Source organism: Caloenas nicobarica, chromosome 3, assembly GCF_036013445.1.
Source record: "Caloenas nicobarica isolate bCalNic1 chromosome 3, bCalNic1.hap1, whole genome shotgun sequence".
NCBI classification, from domain to species: Eukaryota; Metazoa; Chordata; class Aves; order Columbiformes; family Columbidae; genus Caloenas; species Caloenas nicobarica.
The window spans coordinates 76,256,915-76,283,854 of NC_088247.1; the positions used below are offsets into that span (position 1 = coordinate 76,256,915).

The window sequence follows — 26,940 nt, forward strand, 5'->3', positions numbered from 1 at the left end:
CGAGGGAAGCAGAGCTAAATGTGACTGCAACTTTGAATTTCCTCAGAGCTCTATTCCTTAAGGAAAAAATGCCAAGGATGAGTCCTGGAGTCTCAGGCATTTCATTTGAGCCCCTCCCCCATTTTTATTTTCCCTCAAAATAAAGGCCAGAGGAGGATTTTTTGCAGTGAATGGCAAATTGCAAAAGCAGAGGAAGGGTTGAGAGACCAGGGAAAGCTCAGAATGTCTTTTTCTGACATTATTTTTGAATCCAGACTTTTATGTTAGGAAGATTTTCCAACCAAACATTAGTGAAGGGCCTAGGATTGGAAAGGAAGTGGCTGTAGCAACTGGTTTAATTTTATTTGTCCTTTTAACAGAAACATCTCTTTTCTATCACATGGAAGGCCAGTTTTATAGGGAACACTCTTTAGTGGGTTACCTGATGTTAGGAACCCCTGAACCTGGAGTCATTATCTTTAGTAAAAAATCCTTTCTGATTTGGCTGTAGCTTTTGTTATCATATATGGCCTTGGTAACACCAATTAGACCAAAGCAAATATCTAAAATAAGTCACTTAACCAGGCTCATTTTCTGGATATCATTCACTCTGCTCCATTTAGAGAAAATACAGGGAGTATATGTTACTAGGGAATCTTAAACAACATTCGGAGTCGAAGCTCTTGTATCTTTCACATAATTTGGCAACCTTCTGGAAAGGAATTTGGAAAACATACCACAAAAGGAAACCTCACCCTTCTTACAGGTTTCCCTCTGGGAGAAAGCCATTTCCCTTTCTAATTACATTTTTATAAGTGTCTTCTTAAGTCATGTATTATCTGCATACAATAAATAAGAAATGCATAGGAGTGTTGTTGGGTGTTAGTTCCAGTTGTCGTTCATTGACTTTAAAATGTTTTTCCAGTCTGTCTGCCAAAGGACTATGCGGGATGATAATAGTGTGTGTATACCATGACATATATAAAGGGTGTGCAACTTCATTACCCTTAGTGAATGTACACACTTTGAAGAAAAATATCTTAAATCGCCAGTGTCCTCCACCCAGACTATATTTGATTTTACACCATCCTTACAGTCTTCATTTTAATCACTGTATAATAGATTATTCCAACTGTTCTCAGCATGCAGATCATTTTAGAAGGTGCTTAAAAGTGAGATAATAAAGAAGATTATTTATATTAAGGTACCAACTGGCAACCTGGAAAGTGCACAAGCATAAAATTGTTCTAAAGAAGAATAATAAAAGCACATTGGTATGTCTCTTGAATGAAACTTGAAATGAAATTTTTACATCTATCTTATTACACAACTTTGTTTTCTTAAGCAGTTTAAGTACAGCCTACTACCATGAAATCAAAAAAAACCTGCAGTGGATGAAAAAGCCTTTGGATGAGTGTACAAAAAAAATTGTACTACTCTGTTAGGACAGAAGAAGGTCGTTTTCATTTACTGGATCCCGCATCATGCTTCAGTTGAATATATTGTGTTACGACTTCATGGGTGGGAGCAAAGAGGAAGAATGGATAAAAGGAAACTTACCACCATGTCTGACCACTGATCACAGTGGTTACAACTAAAGGAGGGAAAAAAGCTCCTTTGCACTGTATTTTTCACAGCCCAGGATCACACACGGCAGAGGCATTTCATTCATTTTTTCAGCTTCTACTTCCTTTCCTCAAGATGTCTTTTTATCTATCACTGTGGAGAGTGTGTTTTATACTCATTAGGCCAAGTTCGCCCCTGGTGTAACCCTAGCCGAGTGTGCGGAGTTGGGCCAGGAACACTTTCAGCTTCTGGTCTCCTTCTTTCTGGGATGGTTACCACTTGAAACCAGCATCCTCCCCTGAGGCACAGCTTTCGGGTCAGCTGGTCAGCATGCACAAACCTGAGGCAAGGCTTTCTGCCTAGGGACTGCTGGCTGCCTGTGAGTCCTGTCTACAAACTGGTAAAATGAGAGACCTCTGGGCCTTGTGGGAGAGTAAACTATATACGGACTTTTCTCACTTCCAAAATGAGAGCTTAAATGGCAAGTTTAGGGGCAGGCACTGCTCTGGGAAAGCAAAAAGCGGTTAATCCAGGCATTTTGGCAGATCTCTGAGTAATAACATGGGAGCAGAACCACAGCTACATTACTATGTGCTGTTACTTTTCACAGCTCACGTTGCAAGTCAGCTCTGGGATGAATTTGCCATTACAGACTCCCAAACGAGAAGTACTCAACTTGTATTCCAGTGAACCCTGAATTTGGGTCTGTATTTAAGTCTGTATTTAGCTGCCTTTTCTTATTTACTATCTCAGTGTGGCTTAAAATAATGGAATGTGCCATGAAGATCTGGCAGTGCGAAAGCTTACTCCGTGTGGGAGCAGAGCACAGCCTGTTTGCATGTCAGTCCCCAGGCAGAAGGACCCTGGGCGATGCTTGTAGATGATTAGAATTCTTCTTTCATGTAGAGACTAAAAAATTTTGGATTAACAGGGCTTTAAGACTAATAAGGCTCAGAACTTTGAAATCCTCTCTTGTTTTAAAATTGAAACAAGGCACAGCAAAATCAGGTTAACTTTTATCCTTTGCTTTTATTGCTATTAATTGCGACATGAAAAGCCTGAAACAGTGGGGAAAATGCTTACTTCAGATAGTCTGCATTTTTCCTCTGGCCTTAAGAAAATTATTTAATTCTTTTCTTCTGTTAATTCAAGTTCTCAGAGAAATATTGTGCAATAATATCCAAGCTCCCTGTATTTGACACAGCTAATGAGAGAAACAGCAGCTGGGAGCCTCCAGTAGGTATCCTAGAAGGGCCAGTCCTGCAGTGGGACCCTGTAGCCTTTACATGAAAGCTGCATAAAACGTCAGAAAATGCTATCTCGAAGAATAGAGTAGGAACCCCTCCCCCGCCCTCCTCTTCCTTCCCCATCCCTTTCCAAAAGATGTGAATTCCCTGAGTCTGAATCAACACAGCCAAATGGCAGCATTTGGTGCTACTTTATAAAAAGGCCTTTGGAGGGAAGAAAAGTCAGACATTCAACTCATCTTAATTCTATCAGCACAAATGAGGAATAAATGTTTCAAAATGAATGCAGAGATTAGGTGTAAAACAAACATGAAGTCATTGTGGATGACATGCCCGGTCCAAGGGCCAGTTGCCTTTCTCGTGGCAGGAACCTCCTTGAACCTAACAGGAGAGTCAGGTCAACAAATTGTTTCAAGGCCCATGCCTTCACATAAAACTAAAATGCCTGCATGTAAGTAAGTGCATTATTGTTTTTTACAGCAGGGGACTAATGAATCTACACAAAATCCTGATGAGTGATGGAAGAAGAAATTTGCGCTGTGACAAAGTAATGACGACCCTCACATGTTGTTGACCTCAACGACATCAGTAAAAGCTGAAGTGCCCTGCCTTCACCAGATTGCTAGAATAAGGCAGTAATTTTAGCTATTATCTCACTGAATGTTTTCTCCTCCTGGCCCACACCTAGGGTAAGTGAAATAAAAAGAACACCTTCCTTGACAGTGAATATACAACCTAGGAGCCAAGACAGCAAGCAATTGATTTCCTCCACCCTCAGGAATCATTATTTATTCAATTTACAGACCATAATAAATTAGGAGAGGCTGGAGGCACTTGGGAAGGCGGGATCAGAATTCAATGTGATGTTGGCCAACTGGAAAAATGAGCTGAAATTATGCAGGATCCAGAAAACCTAGGGGGTGAATATGAGTCAGTGATGCCACATAGCTGTAGACAAATCTAACACCACAGTGGGGTGTCAAATTATGAGTGCCATATTTAAGATGCACTATGCGATACATTCAGCCTATACAACACTGACATAGCATGTAGTGGTGTAATCTTCCAGGTGCACTTCACTTCCAGAAAGACAAACACAGGACTGGAGAACGTACAGAAAACAATAAAAAATAACAGGTCTAGAAAACGTGACCTATGAAAACAGATTGAAAGACCTGGCTTTGTTTAGACTAGAAAATAGAAGTCTGAGGGAATACAGCGTAATGATTATCATGTATGTACAAGGTTGCTATGAAGAGAAGGTAATAAATTATCCCCTGTGCATGATGGATTAAGACAGACAGTAATAGGTTTAAATTGCACCAAGGGAATTTCCCACCTGGGGAGGCTGTAGAATCTCTGTCACCAGAGGTTTTGAGGAACAGTTTAGGTAAACATCTGTCAAAAATGATTTAGGAGTAAATGCTTTGGGCTAGCAGGCTGGTCTTTGGAGGTGACTTCTCAAGGGTTCATCTTTCTTCTGTGACTGGATGACATAATTGCCACATTATCTTACAATACTTTTCTGCTCAGAACAGATTTTTGTCCAGTATCAAACAAAGCAAAACAAAATTGACAAATCACAAGCTCTCTCTTGTTTGAATAGAAGACGAGTTCATTTGTTTATATTAACTAAGACAGTGCAAATGTTTCATTGTGGTTCGTTTAACTTTCGTCACAACATAAAATTAATCTGGAAGATCTTAATCTGGGAATGGAATGTATACCATTTTATGTTAAATCAAATTCATCATGGCTACAATTCTGCTCATTCATGCCACATCATTTACTCTCTGTTCAGTCCAATACCTTCCTTTTAGCAACATTTGGCTTTCATGAAAATATATACAAAGCAGGCCTTCAGCTAAACACTACCTTTAGGATTAAGATCTTTTTTCATGTAAAGATACCATATTCACACCAAACATATAAAGAATTAACATAAAACAGTTAACATAGAACTTGCTTGTCATCAGCAACTTTCCGTAGGCCTCCTCAGGTGTATCCAGCTTTCAGAGCTTACACCGTTACACTACCAAAAAATTTTATTAATAGAAGTATACTGTTCTCCCTTGAAAGTTATTAAAATGCCTGAGACGGAGTCCACTCCAAGCAGCATGTTCATGAAAGTAAGCAGAATTACTCTTGCTTTACTGAAGTGCAGAATTCTGAAGAGCAGAATTTGGCTTAAGTGATCATAGGAACACTGGTGGGTAGAAGCCAAATTTAGACAATAAGTTAAAAAGCAATAACTCTCAGAGAAATATCCTGCTGTCCTTAAATAAGATTACTCTTTTAAACCTGCAAGGATTTCAAGGAAGTTCCTACATTAGTCTTCCATTTCTGTTGGTTTTTAGAACTGCTGCTCATGCATTGAAGCAAAACATCCTAAATTACATTAATAGCGAATTCACACTGCACCACTTCATTTTTATTTATCATGCACACCCCAACATTTTTTTAAAATTGTTTTAGGCAATATTTATTGATATTTTTTCTTCCTGCAATAAAATACCATAAGACAAACAGACTTGTTCATTATTTAAAAGGGAAAATACTGTTCATAATGCAGTTTTGAAAAGATAATTGGGTATGATTAAATGAAGGAATAATGGAAGGAGGAAAAGATTAGTGTCACTGGTTACTTCCAGATACTCCAGGAGTATTTAACTATGTATTTAAATACCATCATTGTATATAACAGAAAGAAGAATACATCCAAAGAGCATTTCTTTTGCAGTGAATTAAGGAAATGGAAACAGCCAAGGGAAAGCAGAGGTCACTCGTGGGCTTGTGCTTCCTCCTCTCGACAATGTAACCCAAACTTGTCCATTTCTCCTTTCATTCTACACACAAAAAATGGGTAGTACCTGATATTTTGCAAACCACTAAATCTGAAATAGTTTTTAACATGATCCACTTCAGAACATTTCTGGCTACACCCCACCACCTCCCATGCTTTCTGACCTTTAGAGCACCAGATCAAACTGCTTTGTTAATCCATTTTAAGAATTCTGTGAGATTCAGTAGATGTTCAGCTGGGAAAGTCCCCTACATAACAGCACACAGAAAGCCACAAAAACATCACTGCTCTCCCCAACATATAGAACATTCAAGGACAAATGTTACATAATGACAGAACAAATATTTAACGAAACTAGACTTTCTTCTGCCAGATGTTTTCCTCGCATATTGCTACATATTCCTTCAAAGTCAGACTTCTGATTTTTGTAAGATATTTGGGAGATAAACTATAGTCACTTTTTTCCAAAAGCAGTCTGAAAGGAAAATCAAAATTCTTCACAATGACCTATTAAATATTTACACTTACGACTCTCTGTGTCAATTTTTTATAGCTGAGATATGCTACCTGTCTTAACTAACCAGGAATTTTTCCTATCTGTGTTTAGGACTGTTTCATTTCAAACAGTCTTGTCTTTATGTCAGAAATTAAAAATATAAACTGTCAGGTTTTCCTGTTCAAAACCAATGGTATAGTGCTTCTGTTGAAGAGTAATCTTTTATGACTGTAGCTCTTTAGCATTTTAATATAGTGTCCTGTGTCCTTTTATCAAAACTATCTCAGAAGAAAAACCTAGTGGCTATGAAAATTTTAAATATAATATCATAAGATGGTAACACCATCCACAACTGTCTTTTTTCCTCCTATGTGCAGTTAGAAAACCTGCTTTCAAGCATTTAACTTTGCCAAACTTGAAGTGTGTCAGCTAAAGTTTTCCATTCTCAAAACCACAAGCATTCAACCATTTCTGTGGAGCCCAGGGGGATTTTTTTTCTTTTCTGGAACATATGAAAAAATTGTAGTGAATTTCCATTTGAAAAGTTCTAGTGCCTATGTGGTAAGGCAGATTCTCTTTCACTCTCTGAGGAAAAAAGAGGTTAACAAATTCCTGGGCTACTGAAGAGTTGCATATCTGAAAGTCCTGAAGAGATGAAGGTCTCTATTCAGCATGGATTGATGATGCTGTGGTCATGGCCAAAATGTGCCAAAAGGCTGCTTTGTCTAGCAAAATTCCTTGATGCAAGTAACCAGAAAGCACCAGACAGCTGAGTCTTATTTTAAGGAAAGAAGATAATACATTGGATTTGGAAAAAACTCATCCTACTGAGGTTAAAATAGCCCAAGATTTAGAGAGGGTTTTGGGATACACACTGCCTGCCTGGGGAGTGACAACAGTTAGTCCTAGAAAGTAGGAGATATAGCAAATGGAAGCCTTTCCCTCTTACTTCAGTCCCATGGGGATTGTGACAACCTCTATGCTTGCAGCAAGGATTTAGAGTTTTTCTGAGTGTGTCCTCTGCCTTGAGCCTTGAGAATACTACTCTTCAGTTTAAAAAATGTAGTGCTTTAAAATATAATAATAATAGTCATAATTACAGTTCACATCTTCTCAGCAAGTGTTTCAAACTCTCTGAAGAGTAAGTCACTACTAACCAACTTGCAACCCAGGGATCAGGAGCACTTTCCTTGCAAATACAGCTATGGGCCATGCTGGTTTTCCATATTTGAATAGTGACTCTTGGTGTGGAGTCCAGAACCTGCAGATGAGAAAGTTAGCCAAATTAAATTTTAAGACAACCATCCTGAGGACTCCTGTGGTGGAGATAAAGTCCAGTCTTGCTGATAATTCATTAGTGTAGTGTACTAATATGCAGCTACAGCATAGAAGGTGATCTCTTGGTCAATCAGATTTCGAACAGGAAAAGTATTCAGGTGAATTATTCCACATTTACTTTGATCATACCAATCCCAATTCTGGTATTCAGACTCCTGCTGAATATGACCTAACTGCACTACAACACTTGCATAGTTATTGATGAGACTCTTGTGTTGTGGAGAATACCTGAATATGATTTTGCTTAGCAAAAAAGCAGCTGAAGTATTTTCAAAAAGAATATTTGTTATGGAAATTAAAAAACTTCTAAAAAGACCTTGATTTCTTTATGCTAAATATTATGTGTATAAATTGGGGATGCCTATTAAATACAACATTCTTTACAGTACTGAAAATTGTCTGGCCATACTGATTGATATTAAAGTGATGGTGGGAATTGTGGGAATTCCATTTTTTCTTTTTTTTTTTTTTAATGTCATCTAATTCATAAAGTTTAGTGATTCTGTTCTGGCAAATTTAGCTGAAATGACAGCACAATTTTGCAAAGAAAAGAAAATATTTATCTTCTTCCACCAGTCATGCACATGCTCTCTACTCTTATCAAGAGTCGATGAGCACTTAGAATGCCTAGTTTTAATAAAAGTAGTTGTCTAACAAATCTTTTCTAAGATCAAGACAAGTAAACTAGGAGGAACACAAGAAAGGAAATTTTTTTCGCATAACTTAATTTTCACATTACTTAAGTAAAAAAACAGTTATTAAAAGAAATAGTTTATTACATTAAAAGCTGTTTTATTAATATCAGACTGTAGCAACAAGGTAACATTTTAAAGAGATCTTTCTGACATATTCCCTAAGAAATTTACAGAATGTAGTATAAAGGGTAAACCAGTAAAATTCTGCCTTCAAACCACAGCCATGCTGATTCCAGTAACCCCAAAGGAGTATAACAGAAGGACCCTTACAGCATTTCAGAAAGACATACAATTCTTCTCTCTTTCAGATTAATTTGAATATTTGGTGACAAGTAGATCTAGCTTTAAAAATGGAAGAGTTGTTATTTTAACTGCAATTTCAATCTAGAGTAAAGTGGTCCCAGTCTAGCAAAGCACTACAGAATACACCTAACCATAAGCACAAGTTCTCTGAAAGCCACTTCTGTGGTGATTTGCTAGAATGAAATCAGAATGTGTAGTCTCTTTCTTTTCTTGATCTTTTGCACTTATTTTTACAAAAAGGTAACAGATTGTACAACAGAGGAATTTTGAGAACAGCTTGAGGAACTTGCAGAAAACAAAGTCAGAAGAAAACTGTAGTTTAAAAGGGAATATGATGCTGCTTGCCTATGGCCAGTTACCAGTCTCCTTTCTCTCAGCAAGTTGTTATTCTCAGAGCACCAAGGCCAAAGCTCCACACGCTGGCAAATATCAGGGTAGAAACAATTGGAGTTTGCCATCCAAGGTGGCTGTGGTGAGCTGCAGTTCAAAAGAAAAGAACATATGACTTTAATATAGATCTTCCCAGTGACTGAGGTTTGCTTTAGGGCAATGAACTGAATGAAGATCATTAAGAAGATATTTAAGTTACTTCTATCTTAAGAGGTCCAGGATTCATTTCTAAAAAGGAACAACTTAAGCTATAGACTCTACTCAACCCAGCTAATCTGAAAATTCCATTTTACTTAGATTTTTCTTTTCCAACTATTTTCAAATTTATGTCAACATCCACTAACACATCAACAATCTGTAAAACCAAAGCATATGTTTAAATCACATGGAAAGTCAAACAGATTTCGCTGTGTATGACTCAAGAAGGGAGCGTGGAAGAAATAAGAAAGAGCATGAAGATGGAAAATACTATGAATTAAATCAAGCATACCAACAAATGCAGTTTTCTGATTTTTATTGGTGTCAAATGTAGTATAAGAATTTCCTTTTTAAGAAAATACGTTGAAAAAGTCCACAAACCTTTACGAAAAGGCAAGTCTCAAAGACATGCATAAAGAGCCTTCGACTGCTATAATTTCTTTTACCAGTCTCACAAAATCCTAATTACAAAATAAAAATAATAGTCTTTTCTGCAATTATTTCTACAAACAAGTACTTGAAAACCTGCTGTAGCTCAGAAAGTGATGACCTACAAATGGCACCTTTTATTCAAGATTTTTACTCCTTGCATATTTGGGTTTACAGTTATTCATACTAGTGATAAAAATCTGAAGAGCTGGAACAAAAAATGTATCTCACGCTCTACCCAGGTCATCTGGTGAACTTTTCTCATCCTCGTTTTTCTTGATCTGTTCTTTGTTTGACGTGTTTACTCATTTGTTTTCTTCCTTTGGATAAAGTAGCTCTGTGGTCAATAAATTATCTTCTTGGCTTTGTGTTCTCTCCTTCAACATCTCCAGTGATAAATGCTTTTAATCTCTCACAACTGTTATTTCCCAAAACATTGAATTTTGTTCTCTTATTTTCTTCTTTCTCACTCTCACTTGTGTAATCTTAAAGTATAGACTACCCAGAACTGTCCAGTCTAATTCCTTCAAATGTTTTCTTTACAGCTGTCCAAGACTATTATATCTTTCCAGAGACTTCTATGAGCACCTTATCTACCTCTTTAACTTATTATTGGAAAGATTATATATCTATAAAATAACTAAGTAAGGTATCCTTTCTGAGTTTCTGTACCCATTTATCTTGTGGAAAAAAAGAAAATGCTTTTATTATTATTTCATCTTATCACAAAAAACTGACCTAAGCTGAGAAATCAGAGGTGGTTTCTATTCTAAATGAAGATTCATTATTCTAGGAGATAATATAGAAACTTTTTTTAATTTTCAATTGAAAATAAAATAATCGTAAACAAACTGAATTTTTACAAGACTCAAGGAGGTCATCTGGTCCATCTTTCTGCTCTATGTGCAAACACTGAAAACATTAGGGAAAAAAAATATCTATTATTTTGTCCCTCAAGTGATTTTGTATAAACAATTCACATATCAAAATCAATACCTATAAAAGATATTCAAAACAAGAATCATTGATTTTTCATCAAACCAAAAAGTGTTATGCCAGAGCCCATCACACACTGCATTGTTCTGCTTACAAGCTAAGCATTTCTGTCCTTATGAAAGAAAGATTAAAAAAAAAAAAAAACCTTACCAAATTGGTTTGCAATTGCAACTTTTCAGTTGACCTTCACAGAAACACTTGAGCCTGCAGTTGGATGATGGGATCCTATCCCTCAGCACAGTGTCCCTCTCACCCCACAGACTTGCACGGCTGATCCTACCATAACAGAGCTGGCAGCACTGGGCACTGGAGGTGCCCCAGCAAGTGGAACTGCTGGTATGGGCAGCAGCCTCTGCAGGAGGAGGTGGCAGGGACTTCCTCATGTAGGGACTGGGGATGGACACATGTCATCAGTCAGAGCAGCAGAGACAGGTCTAAAGGGCTAATGGTAAAAGAGAAAGCTGGTTTTCATGACTTTCAAACCTAAAATAAAAATTGTTCATTTATGTGTATATTTAAATAATGTCCATTTATATGTATTTATAATTTCTAGTCAACTTGCCATCAAACTGATACAGTAAGTTTTAGAGTTTCTGTTGAAACTCTTCAAGAAAATTTAATTCGTTTTCTCTTTTTTTTCACATAGTCTCAGAAAGCAGAGACTAAACTAAAGAAGTCAATTTTCTGTATGCTATTTGGAGTGTTACAGACTTCTCTTATCCACATCTTTTATGTTTGGGATAACTAAACTCAAGACAACGTCTCAATGTAGCTTCAAGTGTAACCTACACAGAAGTCTGAACAACCAAACATCATCTTAGCAAGGATTTATTTTGAAAATTAATTTCAAATTAGTCACACAGATAAAATATTGATAGAACTCATATCTCTGTATTGCCGTGCAGCAGTATCTTTAGTTTCATGATTTTCAGCTAATTATGGGAATTGGGGAAAAAAAGGCACTGCCCAAGTAGTTTGAAGTATGGTACACAAGAACACCGTATTTTATTCCACATATTACAGTAGACAAACATTACTCAATGAGACAATAAATCTCAATTTCAGGCCATTGACAACAAGCCACAACCCAAATCAGTGCTGTAAAATGCAAAGGAGCTTGACCACTGTATTTATTTTTAAAATCATGAACTTTAAATGCCAATAGAAATCTTTACATGTCAAGACTTTAAAAATTTATGAATTTGAATTAACTCAGAACTAAACATATCAGAAACATTTTTTTTCTAGCTGTAACAAAGTTTAACATCAATAATAATATCTTTGTATTTATTTTTATATGATGTATCGATAAATCCTTATACAGTATTAAAAAAATCCAGGTTCTTAATAAAAATTGTCATACCTGGACTGATACTCATTTTAGGAAACAACTCAGATCTTTCTTCAATGGATGTAGCCCATGGCTATTACAAAAGATTTTTGGTTTTATCATCTTTGAATAGATAGGTGTAATCTCTCTGAATTTACAAGTAGCACACTCACAGCCGCAGCATAAAGCTGTCAGAAAGCAAATGATGTAGCTGAAATGAAATTGATGGGGATATTACTAAACCCTAAGGTTAACAATGAAAACACAGCCACTAATACTGTAGCACTTACTGTTTCTTTTAAATTTTGCATTGGTTTGAGAGCTAGCAACCATCAAGAGCAACAGGAAAAGGAGACATTATGGAACTGACTTTTATTATATTTTTCCTGTTCTGAAGGTGGTATCTGAAGCAATGGAGCATTCACCACCTCTGTCCCTGAAGATCTACAGTCCATGAAGGCTCTTTTTTTGTAGTTTAAGCCAAAACCAGAAGACATATAAATAGTACTTTGAAAAGATTTGTTTTCTTGAAAGATGATTACTTAATTTGATAGCTACACTCTAAATATTCAATCAGATCAAAGCCACATGTATTTTTTGCAGACAGAAGACACAAGTTTTTATTGTTAACTGTCTTATTGCAGAAATGAGAACTGAGGAGAAAATATAAAAAACAGGTTACCAGATTTTAACCATAATTCCTTGAGGTATAGCATACACACACATAATCATATGGGGATAAGTACATGTAGTGTCATTCAAGAGCTGAGGGCTTTTCTGTCTTCATAGTACCCATAGATGATATGTTCACATTTTTCCTCCCATTATGCTCAGTGCATGGATAGGGTAGACTGAGTACATTGCTCTGTTTCTGTTTCCCTGTACTGGTTTGACTGAAAACTGGTTAATTTTCTTCATGCCTTTAGAAACCTTTCTTCTTCATAGCTAGCATGGTCATTGTTTGGTCTCAGTTTGAGAACAAGAAGATAACACTCTGGGAGAGAGTTAATGTTTTTATTTGCTCCGGTCTGAGAGCCAAGGATGTTCTGAGCGCTCTGCCCACGATGTGAGGCATCAAGGAAGGGGGGCATGGATGGGGCAGACCTTGACTGACATGCAGACTGATCAGTGAGAATATTTCATCCCATTAGCGTCATGCTTCACATTTAAGAAGAGTCAGGATCTTCCCGCCAAGTTCTTTCCTTGTTCTGTTAGAGCTGGGACAGAGACCTGGTTGGGGGTGTTCTGTTCAGGACTTTCTCTAGTTCGGCCTTTGCCATCCTGCCGTTTTGCAGAGGCCTCTGGGCCTTTCTGCCTTTTTTTGTTTTCTTTCTCTGAGATCAGCTGTTCAGGACCAGGTGCTGCTTCCTGGGACTGGCTGCTCAGTCTGGACCGAGTTCATGAGGAATTGCATTGAGTATCTTTTCTTTTACATTCTATTTCTATTTTATACATATTATCACTAGTAGCATATTAGTATTTTGTTATTTTATTAAACTGTGTTTATCTCAGTCCATGAGTTTCTCCCTTCTCTTTTGATTCTCTCCCGTATTTGGGGTGGGAGGGGGGTGAGTGACCAAGTAGTGCCTAATGATAGGATGATGCTAGTATGCTATTAATGACAACTTACATAGCCCCACAAATGCTATTTTACTTTTAATAGGCCATATTAAATATTTCAGTTCGAGAAAGTATGCCGTTTTGACAGTAGACCCTCATGTGTGCAGAGCGCTAGAACAAAGTAGTGGTAAATGTTCTTTACACAACTAAATATATATCAGTACAGTAAATTCCAGCTTCTGAAAAGCAAACAAAAGGAAATAACTTAAAAAATAACTGAAAATAAAAATAAGTCAGACTTAATACAAGGATTGGGTGAGCAGTGGCGACATTGGAGATTGGTTCAATAAACATAACATTGATGTTTTAAGGATTCTTATATATGAAGTGGTGTTTGCCAGATGAACAACTGGGAGAGTGTTCCACACAAAATTTGTATCATTAACATAAATAAATAATTTATTCCTTTATTTAGTGTGAACTTTGCTTACTACAGATATTTTCTTTCTCCCAGCTTTTTATTTTTTAATGAAATCATTATATTGACTTGTGCTTTATGACATCATACCTGTTTTCATGTCAAAACCTATTCCTATTTTTGTTACTGATTTCACAGTAAGCATAAAGCTGAAGTGTAAAAGAATAGTTAGCTTAAAATTCCTAAACATGTTAGCAAAAAAAAATGAACTTAGGAAAGGACTCATTAAGTACAATTGTTTTTTCATACAGTGTTTTATTTATGAAATTTGGATCCAGCATAAAGTTCTGTCTCAACAGATACTCCATTCTGGTGGTCTAACACCTCGAGGTACTGCTTGCAGTATGCATGGAGACTGACAGTTTGAAGCAGATAATTCTGTTTCAGGTTAGTGTTTATCACACACATTATATTACTCGCTTCAAAATGGAGGGGAGGGCTGACTCTGCTAATGGGAGTGTGTTTGTACTGGGGAAACAGGTGTGACACTAGAGGATAAACTACACTTTCCTCTGCCAGAAATGATACACCCAGGACAGGGTCATGGTATTGAAGCACGACAACGAAGGAAAGTGCAATTCGTTATTCTGTTTTGTGATTACAAGGGAAAGTTCTCTTCAGACTGCGTCTCTTGTAACAAGAGAACACCACAATTCACCTCCCATACCACAAAGGTATTTAAGTTTTACATGTTGTCATTTTAGACATGTGGCTTAGTGTCTTGCTTTGGAATCACAGATACAATTGTTAAACAATTTTCAGTATAAGACATACATTTTTGATTTGTCATTGGTGTAATTACAAGACAACAGCAATGGAATTAAGTAAATATACTATATATAAATTCCTAAAGTAGCCTTTCATCAGAATTATCCAGTCTTTTCAAATGCACATCCAGCTTTTTCACTTTTAATTGAAATCACACATTTATGTATCACTCAGTTTATCTACAAGCAAAAAAAAAAAAAAACCACCTGGTAAATTTTCTTCAAATTATTTAGATCCAGAAGAAAATAATAGGGAGGAAACATAGAGTGGATATGGCTCAATGAAAGACCAAAAAAAAAAAAAAATCAGTATAATCAGTATTTCCAGTTCGGGGAGTATAATTTGAAATGGATCTTATGTAAACATAATGAAGAGTCTAAGAAAAAAATAACAGTTTAGTTACCTGCTGAACATTTGTTCAAAAGGCAGCCATGAGAAATGTCTTACTGTATATCTCGGGTCTCAAATTAAGAAACTACATACATAAAAATTCAACAAGGAAGAACTGAAAGGAACAAAACCCAGGAAAGTTGAAGAACTTATTTAATCTTTTCCTGGGTTAAGGAACAGACAAGAGGAAAAAACCACAACAAATACCAATAAAATTATTCAAGATTAAAAAACCAGAGAAGTTTCAAAACAAGTGTGAGCCATCTATGTCTGATCCATACTCACATCCGAGGTTCGGGTAAACCATTCCTTCTTTCCAATGCATTCAGTCTTATTTAAATTTCTAAACAGGTTTCCCTATCTAAGGCAGGGATTTTATCCCTTAGAATAACAAAGCCAAACTCCAGTTGACTTCCTGGGGGCCAGGACTGTAATCAAGATCTTTAACTTACAGTACATATATGTAAGCCTCTTCATCAGTTGTTCTGACTTCATTTGAAAGAATACAGATGTACAGAAAGCCAACAGCAACTTCAGAGGACTTACTTATATAAATATACTTCCACTAAACTAATTAGCAAGTTTCCTATCAAATTAAGAGTTTGAAGTATTTTGACTTGTTTGAAAAACAGAGCTGAGGTAGCTTCAGAAGACAAAGGGCAAACATATCTCTGACAACAAAATCTTATATTTCTCATTTCTGCAGACTGCAAGGTTTCAATCCAGCTTGGCCAGCATTCCATACAGCTCCTGCATCCCTTGGGACTCAGCCCCAAATTACATGGTAGCCCACGCTGATTCTTCTGGTAGAGGACAAATGTGCCACCTGGTTTCCATTCACTCATTGGACTGCAGCACAGGAACATGGCAATCCTTCCTGGCCTGGGAATCCACATACTGTTAATCTAATTCATGCACGAGGGACCTACTGACAAACTCAGCCTTGAGCAAGGCCTTCTGGAGGGGCACAAAGAATGCAGCATAGTACTAACGATACTTGAGACACAAGTTCCACAGAGAGCATAAGAATGAAAATCGTTTCCCTCATCATGTGAGAACTGACAAGAGTGATTTTGTGGTTTTACTGTCATCAGTAATGCACTGTATGACATATTATTCTACACAAATTTCTCAAATTGCCAAATACGATTCTTAGAGTCCTTATACACAAAAGCTTGGCCCTCTTTGGCAAAGGCTAGCTTGTGCTTGCATCAGGCCTCTTGGAGTCAAATAAGAGACGCCATTTCTTGAGGCCAGTAAAGTATTTACTTAAATTCAATGCCCAAAAATGGATACAGTGCCCCATGTGATGACTTAGTAGCACTTATGTAGATTGGACAAACCGTAAAAATTGTTTGACGTCTCACATTATTATGCCATCTTTCCTTTGATGCACTTAGTACAAAACCTGGCAACTGGAGGTATGACTTAATGTGCAAATTATGCCTGTATTCTAAGAAGAGGTTTTCTGATTTGCCTTAATTAGAGGTATCACGCTAATCACCCTAAGCTATTTCAATTTTATTTCCATCACAGATAAAATCGTTTTTGTTTCTATGCCACTAATTCTCTTTGGCTCCCATTTTCTTTCCATCGTACCAACATCAATAAGAAATGAAAAACAGAAATCGTTTAGACTTTTCAGTAACACTACATTATCTTAATCTTCTTGTTATCCTCATAACAGCTCACTCATGCTCTTGATTCTTGTCATATTTATAGCTAAATACAATTTTATTTTTGCAATATTGGGACTTCTTTCAAGATCTAGTTTACCTTGATTTTTCACATTTGTCATGTAAATCCTCTTTATGTTGCTGAAGTCTTATAGATAAGCACATGCCAACAGATATCGGTCATTAAGAAAAGGTAAGAATCATTAGTTTGCTCTAGGGGGAGGAAGTCATGAGAGATCTTTGCTGCTCAAAATAGCAATATTAGCTAATAATAATAACAGCTAAGCTGCTCATGAAGACATGTTGCACAAACAGAGTAAGCTTTGGAAGACTCCTCTTTAAACTAAGAAGTCCTAAAGAAGGACAATGGGTCTTGTTCTGAACAGATTTCCTTAGGCAATTTTACCTCTGGCTTATCACTTCATTTTGTGGTTGATTTCTGAACAGTAGGTGTTGCCATCATTCTTGAGGGACATAGTGAGCAGTTTCGGTTTTCTTGCACTATCAACCTGCCTCCCCAGACAACAAATGAAGCTCATGGTATAGAGCTTAAAAAAATTAGGTTGTTACTCCTGCTTTTTGGGTGTGCTTTTTCATTGATCTCAGTTATGGGAGTCTCTAAGATAATCAAAACAGTGCATGTGCCTATCACCAGCCTATATAAAGCCAGAAGATGAAAAGTAAATCTCTAATACCAAGAGCTTTGGCAGTGCCATCTTGCTCAGTATGACAAGTTGCCAAGACAACTGACTTTGAGAAGAAAACCAAAAGGAGAGAATAGTCTCTCAACAGAGTAACCACTGTGCACACAGTTTACAAACAAAAATGCTTAGATAAAAAAAGAAAGAAAAAGAGAGCCAAGAAATTCAGGTAAGAATGGTACTAAAAGCTATAGTTCAAAACCATGTTGTGCTAAGAAACAAGAGAAACCATACTGGTCACAATGCACAGGAAGAAAAGAAAAACAAAAATAGGCAAACCAGGAAAACATTCATTTCTATGCAAGCACACAAATGAACTGACAAAAACTCTGTGTGTAAAAGCAAACATCAGACATACAAACCATAACCGTGCCCCAAGAAGGAGTGGGATATATATGTGCGCTTTCTTGAAATGATCTAGGTTACAAAGTCTCTGACTTCAAGTGGTAATAGAACACCCACCCACTTTGTGAATGTACGTATGTGCTCCCATTGGAAAAAAAGGAAACATACCACGAATGTTTCCTCCTCTACTATAACCTTGCTTTACCTCCCATTGATAAAATCAGGCCATACATTAACAATGCATGTTTATATGGGCCTATATATGCATGAGTTCATATCATGCACATATATAAAGTTTATTTTTACTTTCTTTAAACTTCAGAAGCTGGTTGTGTGCTGGTTGTATTTCAGATCAAGAATACATCAGAGCTTTTTTGAGGGGAACTCACAAACATTCAGGAAGCTGCATTTAAACAAGCGAGCTCTGTTAGTATTAACATGTCTTTATAAATACACATCAATTAACATATAAAAACACACAACACAAGGTAAAGTACAGCTGGTTTGCCTCAGAATATTATGCTGAGGGAATAAAAATACCTTACTTCACTGGTTCATGTATGTAAAAGCAGTAGAATGATTACATGCTTCCATTGTTAGAATAACACAACCTACACGCATACCATTTGTTCAGAATTTACAGTATTCAAACAGCCTGTGAGCATTCATATATGAGTCTTCCTTTGAGAGTTCATACTCAGAGTCAGGCTTCTTTGCTTTCTCATAAAAAACTGAAAGAATGTTTATGTTCCTGAATGAAGCCCTGCTCCCAGTGGAATCATAAGGTAAGTCACTAGCAACTACAAAAATTTGGAATTGTTCTCTAGGGGTTTGTGATTTATACTATCAACAATAGTTACCCCTTCTGCTTAGATGTGGGGCACTTTAATAAAGAGTTTGTCATAATTGCAATATATTGAAGGCAATCTTGAAGTAGTGAGGTTGCTTTCAGGATGACCAGAGAGATTGTAGAGTGTCCCTCCTTGGAGATATTAAAAAGCTAAGTAGACATGGTTCTGAACAACCTGCTGTAGATGACTCTGCTTGAGCAGGGGGGTTGGACTAGATGACCTCCAAAGGTCCCTTCCAACCTCAGCCATTCTGTGATATCAGGGATCTGAAAATACTCCATGATGAACAACAACAAAGAGTTCAATGAAGTACATTATTGGCCTCGAACATTATTATACGAGAAAGAAAGATGCCAAGGTTAGTCAAGTTCTTGGTCACATTAAATAAAAATTCAGTTAAATTCAAAAGAATTAAAATATATAATTAGTGGTATAAAAATGTCTAATAAACCATTTTTAATGTAGAAAATACTTTTACTATATTCTTACAACAGCAATTTTTGAAAGCCTGCAAAATACACTTAGAACTCATATGGCTGGACAAACGATCAGGAATGGTTTCCAGATCATTTTCTTTAATGATGGGTTTGAAACAACTTGAATGTAATCTCAGACATTCTTCAAAAGACTGCCTTAATCTCTGAGGCTGCTAATGTTTTCATGACATCATTGTCATTACAATCCCATCTCTTCAGTCAGTAATGAGAAAAACTGAGGGAAACATGAAGAAGAGTTTTTACTAGCGTCCTGCTCAGGTGTATAATTTCAAATTCCACTTCAAAATCTGGACATTAGTTCATAGTAAAATACACTAAAATACCAAAATTCTTTCATGCAAACCTAGCCACACAAGCATAGTCAGGCAGCCCTCTTCAAAGTAGTTGTTTTATACCCCTAATTATCCTTGATATACCAGAGGAAAGGATTTTTCTTCCTAAAACTGAACCATGTATCACAACTTAACAGGCTCACATTTCTTCTTTTATTATTCCACATTCAAGTGACTGAACATATTTACTTAGAGTATATTGCTTTTTTCTTCTTTTTCTTTTTCCAAATCCCTGACATTCTCATACAACTCCCACATTTAAAATAGTCACTGTATAATGAAATAACGTATCACAAGAGAAAGATATCTATCAAAAGAGTAAATCTTCTGTATGAAGGAAATTCTATGACTTCTTGCATTCAATATTTTCAAAATAAATAGCAAGAGTAAATGGAAGTTTTCAATATGATTCACCTTGGGTAGTGTTGTTTCTAGCCCATATGGTACTTACAAAATTTCTCCAACTGGCATAATTTTCCTGTGTTACAAAAGCTGTGAGAAAGAGCAATATTTTTTCTTAAAATGTAGATGTTAACTATTGATCACATAGGTGCAAAGTGGGATAACGAAATAATTTCTGCCTGGCAGATTTAGACCCAATTGAAAGTAACTGTAAATGGATGTATTTCTTCAGGGTACCTACATATACACTTCAAATTGTCATTATAGTTTAAAAGATTTTAAATGATACAAAGACCTCTTACTTATAGAAATAAACATTCTCTGAGATCAGTTGTCTGAAAGAAAGGGGTATTAAAGCAGACATATCACTAAAACATTTAGCAGTTACCACAGTGAAAGGAGGCATCCTAAATTTTGTTGGGTTTTAGTTTACTTATGGGTTAACAATTTAAATAAAGAAAATAAACAGTGATTAGTTAATAATCTTATACGGTCATACCAGAAAATTTGCTGAGATGTAGCAAGTCTATTTAAATACATAATTTTTACTAAAAATAACACCAATGTAACTTTTAAAGAACATTAAATTAATGGTCATGCTAAACAACCCCAGTTCTGCCCTGCCCCTGCAAAATATAGTATGACCTTTTTATGAAAGTTAAATTTCTTAAAGCCTCTTAATATTTACTAATGACTTTTCAGCAGACTAAGTGATAGGCATGTATTCCAAAGTTTATTAAAGTACAGTGATTAAATTAAAATATTTCATATGTCTATTCCTCTGGCCTAAAATAGTAGAAAAGAAAGAAATGTATATTTGCACCGTCCATAAACATGTGTATGTGACAAAGTTTAACCTGAGATTAAAATGCAACTTTATGCATAAACTGCAGAACTGTAGCTTCCTGATCAAAGTAATGGAAATGTAATTTCATAAAAAATCATTGCACTACTACTATATTATCACTTTCCCAAAGAAAAAAAAAAAAAAAAGAAGTCCCAAGGAGATTCCACTGTGTCAAAAATACTTCTGGAAGCAACTACTGAATGTAATTCTAAAGATGAACCTTGAAGAAAAGAAGCCAAATGTGTTTTCCATGTAGAATGAAGTACAGCTGTTGGCAGTCAAAAATCATAAAACATAATGACACATCAGCACATGAAAAAAGTATCTTCCCACTACTTAGTGACAAATTGCAACAGTTAGTACATGAAAGTGTACAGGTGGCTCATTAATAACAATGTGAATGTGACTTTATAGTCTCCACAGACTATATTCTCAGAGACATGGGCAGTTGGCATCTAACACAATAAAAAGCACAAATGAGCCCTAAATCTGAGTGGTTTCCTGCCTTTAAACTGGGCAAGCCTACTTGTCAAAGAATGGAAGATGATTTTTTAAAGTGCAGGAAGGTACAAGGCAGCTACAGGACTCTATGGCAGGATCAGCCATATGGCATGGGTTTTCCATTCACTATCACTACAGTATGTATAACCATCTTGAGGAGAGGGAACATTCATTGCACTTTTGCCACTCCACAGATGAGTATCCTAAAATTTTCTGAATAGACTTATATTTTGAGACGATCATTGTTGACATTAGTGATTACAAGAAGTGCTCTGAGATGCAAAGTTTTAATGGCAAAATAGAACATCACATATTAAACACAAATAAATACTGTGGACGCATAAATGTAGATCATTCTTGTTGAGTGGAATTTCTCATTGCAATCTTGTGCAGATTCACCTTTAAATCTTTTAAATCCATACCGTAAGTCTTAGTGATATTTAAACCGAAATGTCTCTTCCATAGTCATCTATTCCTGTGCAAAATATGAGAGTGTACATGTTTTCTTTCTCTGTAACCTTGCACTGTTACTAAGAATAAGTCATCACATCTGGATTACTCTTCACTTCTTGTCCCACAGAAGAAAGTAGGAATAGAAGGACGGCATGAATTGATTTTGCTTTCCACTTTTAATTTTGTTAAATTAGGAAGTTTAATGTGTCTGGTAGCTGAAATGAGCCCATTAAAAGTGCAATTTCCAGATTCCTCACCATTGTAATTTGACTATGAAACAGTAAGATCTACATGTGGAATTATTTCATAATATGAACATGATTTCACGTTGTTTGCTGCCATTTGGTAAATAAGGACTGTATTTTAAGTTCCTGTAAATGATAAGCTTTGCCGTTTCTCAGTTCCTCATTAAACTGATACCTTTTGGACAGCATATATTATAAATATATCACACTGGAAAATTGCAGTGAATATATGTGAAGTTATGCACTTTGAAAATTGATTATATATAAGGGGAAGAGGGAAGCGGGAAGAGGGAAGAGGGGCATGACAAACACTTATACTATGTACAAAGTTTATAAACTGCCCAGAAATAAAATTCTCAGAACAGAAGACTGCTGTTGACATATTCCTCAAATGTGACTTCAGTGCACTCAGTGCTGGAGATCCCGGTGCTCAGCACATGAAGAACTGAGTGACTTGCCAGACTATGAGGAACAAATAGCTTTCACTGGCCAGATACTAGATCAACAATCATAAAAAATAATCTGAACCAGCTTCCATGGCCAAAGCTCAGGGAGCTCAAATATTAGCATTTACAGAACTAAAACTAAGAGAAAGACTAGTCTAGTATGTTGTTTCACAAGAGAAAATCAGGTCTTTGTAGGGCATATTTCATTTCTAAAAGAAAATGCCTGATATTACAGTTGGGAAAAAACATTATTTAACACAGGAAGCTAAAATCTTCCTGAAATAAAAAAGTTATATGAACTATTAGTTTGGTTTTCTGCACACATTATTAATTCTTTATGATTTTTATAGTTTTCTGTTCTTTTCAAACTAAGTTGTTACACACTCGTTGAATTAGATTTTTCTTTTCTACTTCAATGTAATTTCTATTAAAAATGATCTGGTTGTCTTATAATAATGAGGGAAATACAATATTATTTATGTGAACATCATGTAAAATATCTTTGTGTAAAAATGCAAAATACATTTTTTAATAAAGTATTGTGATTTATCTTATTTATCACTTCATTGACAAGTATGCAGATTCCTACATATGCTTTTGACTATAATCCTATAAAATATGAAAGCCCCTAAAGACGCACTATGGTAAACATTCTTTAGAGTTGGCAAGTGACAGGGTGAACACACAATACTAATAATATTTGAATTTTCAAAGTACTGAATATTTCCCAATTTCTGTTAACTTTTCGAAATTGTACATATGGAGAAATATTCTGCATGGAAAAATGCAATGCCATATTGCAATTTGGAACAAAAAAAATACTAAAATAATATACACTCATGAAATACTCAGAGTGCTAACAGAATACTAACTAGAGTTAGTTTCCTGGAATTTCTTAGGTCACAAAAGAAAAACAGAAGATAAATTAGATTAATAGCTTTCTTAAAATGTGTTTTTCCTAAGTGCACGATTTGTACAGCCAAATGAGAAGTTTAAACGTAGCATGTCAAGTAACAAGCTCATTCAGTGTGCTGTACCTCAAACATACTTATAAAAACATTTGTGTTAAGTAACTCGGGGGAGTGGTTAGAATGTATGCATTACATTTAAACCCAAGTTTTAAAACAACCATAAGTCTTATAAGGAGAGACTGTTATTTATATTGTAATAGAAACAAAAACAAAGAACTTTAAGGCTTGAAATTTAGAGCATGCCTATACTGTCAAATGAACCATGGTGCTGTTATCCTTGAGTCAACAGAGAATCGAGGTGATATGTCCATATGGTTTAGTACAGCACAATGCAATCTTATTTGTGTGAGTTCACAGGCAGAGTAGCCATGTTAGTTTGTTATCACCTTCCAGTGAGTTAGTAAAGCTGACGAGAGTTTAGAGCTAATCTACAGTGCTGGAATAAAAGAGTTAAACTGTTCCAGGCCACAAACTGGCTTGCCAGTACTCCACTGATGAGTACTGGTGTGAATAAAGCACGCCTGGATTCTTCATGCACATCTACATAAATATGCCGTTACTGCTATCAGGTATTCAGTCTTTACTGATAAATGGAGGCCATTTATCAATAACTCTAAAGTGGAGTAGTCTACACGGACATTCATAGTCTTTGTGCACATGTGCAGTGAAGCATCTTAGACTAGGGATGTCTGTAATGTTTGCACTCCTCTGTTCTCTGTCCTGTCGTCTGAACATGAGCTGAAACCTATAGAGAGGGCCCCACTTTTTGATTACAAACTCAACCTCTCCATTTGAAAAATGACTTCAAAACAAAGGGAAAGAATAGAGCTGTGAATATGCACAACACTTTCTGAAGAATACTCCCCAGTTTCTAAAGAAACAATCTTTTCCTTTAGGTGACTGTCCCTGCATACTCATGCTCTGGGTGACCCCAAGCAGTATAATTCCAGTCTAACTGATTTGACAAACTCAGAGATATTAGAAGGACATATTCACTTGAGCAGTGGCATCATTTGTAATAAAAGCATGGGTCAATCTTCAGTTGGCAAGTATACACATCACTGGCTTAGAAACATTTCCATAATTTTCTTGGGAGTGTCTTTGGCTTTAGCTGACATCTTGCTGCTGATAATTCTCTGCAGGACCTTCACAGCAGATACACACAAAGTTGGCACTACTTTTGAGAGGAATTTACTGTAAGACTTAAGAAAAATCATGTCAGGAAAAAAAACAAATAATGTGCAATAGCTCTTTTTAAAAAGCCTGAATCTGTATTTTCTGGCGATTACAATGGTTACTGAAAGGTCATTTTCATTAAAAGATGAAGTTATTAGGCTATGGACATAAAGTTACACAGTAAGCTAATATCCCTTTCTGTGATATGGTCTCTAGAAGGAGAAAATGTCAATTACTCAAAGAAGTTAAGGATGTTTGCATATGAAAAAATTTAATACTCTTCCACAAAAGTACTGAGCAGAGACTGAAGCTAAGCACATCTTCACACAGTTCACAGAATCCATCACGCTAGAGGGGGAAGAAATGCATCTTCCAGGATTGAAAGGGGTCTGATTATGTTAAATATTAGAATGCCAGTCCACGTCACTGCCTATTTGCAGGTTCCTTTCCATTATTAATTATCTGCCAAGTAAACTTGCCTTAACCCACAGAGTCATACAATATTCCTGTAGTCTGGAGCAGATTCATGAAGTTTGTGTGGAAGCTTCATTCCAAGCCATTAGACAAGTCTGTCACCAAAGTTAAAGACTGCACTGGTAAGCAGAGTAGGTCCTGAAATCAAGTTATCGCTACCAAGTGTATGAATTAATTTTCTTGGAAACACACTGCCTTGCTTTCCTCTGTATTTACAGTACTAGAGGAAAACAGTTTGAAAAAAACAGAAACAAAAGGACATGTAATAAAGTCTCAGATAAAGATAACAGACAGATCCAACAGAAATGCCTAGTCTGTTCTGGAGCAGAAAAGTTGGCATCTTCCTATCGGTGGTCCTGTTGGCAGAAGAGCTATCAATAGAGGGAAACTTGGAAAAGGTTGATTATGAGGCCAAGCCCTGTCTGGCAGCAGAAGCTCCTGGCACTAAGCCCATAGCACAGCCTGAGGGCACTGCAGACACTGGCTGTTTCACGGGAAGCAGAGCTCTGTACTTTTTTCTTTATACTCCTCTAAATGGTTCATGTGTAACATACAGAAGCATCAGGTTTTGATCCAAGTTATTATGAGTTTCCTGAGCTCCTTCTGTAGTGCACTAGGCACTAGGCACGAGAGACAACAGAAACCAAAAAATAGTAGCTAATGTAGAAGATGAGCATGCAGAATATAACTAAAGCACTACAGCAGAAGAGCTTTACGTCTACTGGATAGTTAATAAGGGAGGTGGTATATGCTCTAAGAGTTTCAAACAGTAAACAGTGGAAGATTAGAAACGTGTCCTGTGGTATCGCAGAGGCTATAAAAGTCTGGGGTCTTGTTTGTTGCCAGGGTTTGCTGATCAGATTCTAATTTTATTCTTACACATCTAATTCTGTCAAGTTCATTAACAGGTGCATAGATGATGGAAATCAGTCCCACTGCAGCTGTGTGGAATACTTACACAGAAAGTAATTACAAGAATCTTCACATATTCAAGATTTTATCATTTTCTTGAATAAGTTCCGGAAAAAAAAACCCAAACAAAAAACCCCCCAAAAAACAACAACAAAACCCCTCCTATTGTATATGTACCTTTCCACAAAGAGCTCTGTTGGTTTGTGTATTTGTGGTCCCCATTTGTTATGTTTTATAACACCATGGCTGTGACTCTCTGTACTACTCTACTTGGCTTTGCTACTGTTATAATTTCATGACATCCTCTAGACACGATATTGCTCCAAATGAAGCAGATGGCTATTTCCACTAATGTCAATCAGAGCAAGGTCTGTAGTTTCAATCCTGTACTTTGAGCACATAAAACATGAAAGTACACTTGCTTATATTTTGAAATCACTGTAACATTAAGTCCAGCTACAATGACTAACCTTCAAAAAAAAAAAAATCTGTGTTTAGAAAGAGATCTTGTCACCAAATATCAGGATTTTTCACCATACATATTGTATAATGTCCTATTTAGGCCATTCAAACCCCAAGCTCTTGGCCTGAAAAGCAGACTCCACAGCCAAATAAAATAGCACCGTGTATCTGTTATAAACATTTGATGAAAATTTGTCAAACTCAGAGTTTTCAATCCTGTGAGTATATTTAGTATTCTAAAAGACTGAAATTCCTTGTACAATTAATTAAGCTATTTTCCAGTTTCTCTCTATATTTTAACATGTATTAGAAAATGGCTCTGGTGTAAATTAATCACAGAATCACAGAATGTTAGAGATTGAAAGGAACCTCAAAAGATTATCTAGTCCAATCCCCCTGCCGGCGCAGGAACACCCAGATGAGGTTACACAGGAAGGCGTCCAGGTGGGTCTTGAATGCCTCCAGAGAAGGAGACTCCACAACCTCCCTGAGCAGCCTGTTCCAGTGTTCTGTCACCCTCACTGTGAAGAAATTTCCTCTCATATTTAAGTGGAACCTCTTGTGTTCCAGTTTGTACCCATTGCCCTTTGTCCTATCATTGTTTGTAACGGAGAACAGCCTGGCTCCATCTTCGTGACACTCACTCTTTATATATTTATAAACATTAATGAGGTCACCCCTCA

General features: G+C 36.4%; 1 protein-coding gene across 1 annotated transcript in view; it reads right to left on the reverse strand.

Annotated features, from left to right (window-relative positions):
* Positions 1 to 8,821: 8,821 nt before the first annotated feature.
* WDR27 (WD repeat domain 27) overlaps positions 8,822 to 26,940 on the reverse strand; it is a 111,364-nt gene continuing 93,245 nt past the window's right edge. Inside the window, exon 24 of the mRNA XM_065632076.1 lies at positions 8,822 to 8,904. Within this exon, the coding sequence (XP_065488148.1) occupies positions 8,857 to 8,904 (48 nt within the window). The 3' untranslated portion in view covers positions 8,822 to 8,856. The remainder of the gene's footprint in view (positions 8,905 to 26,940) is intronic.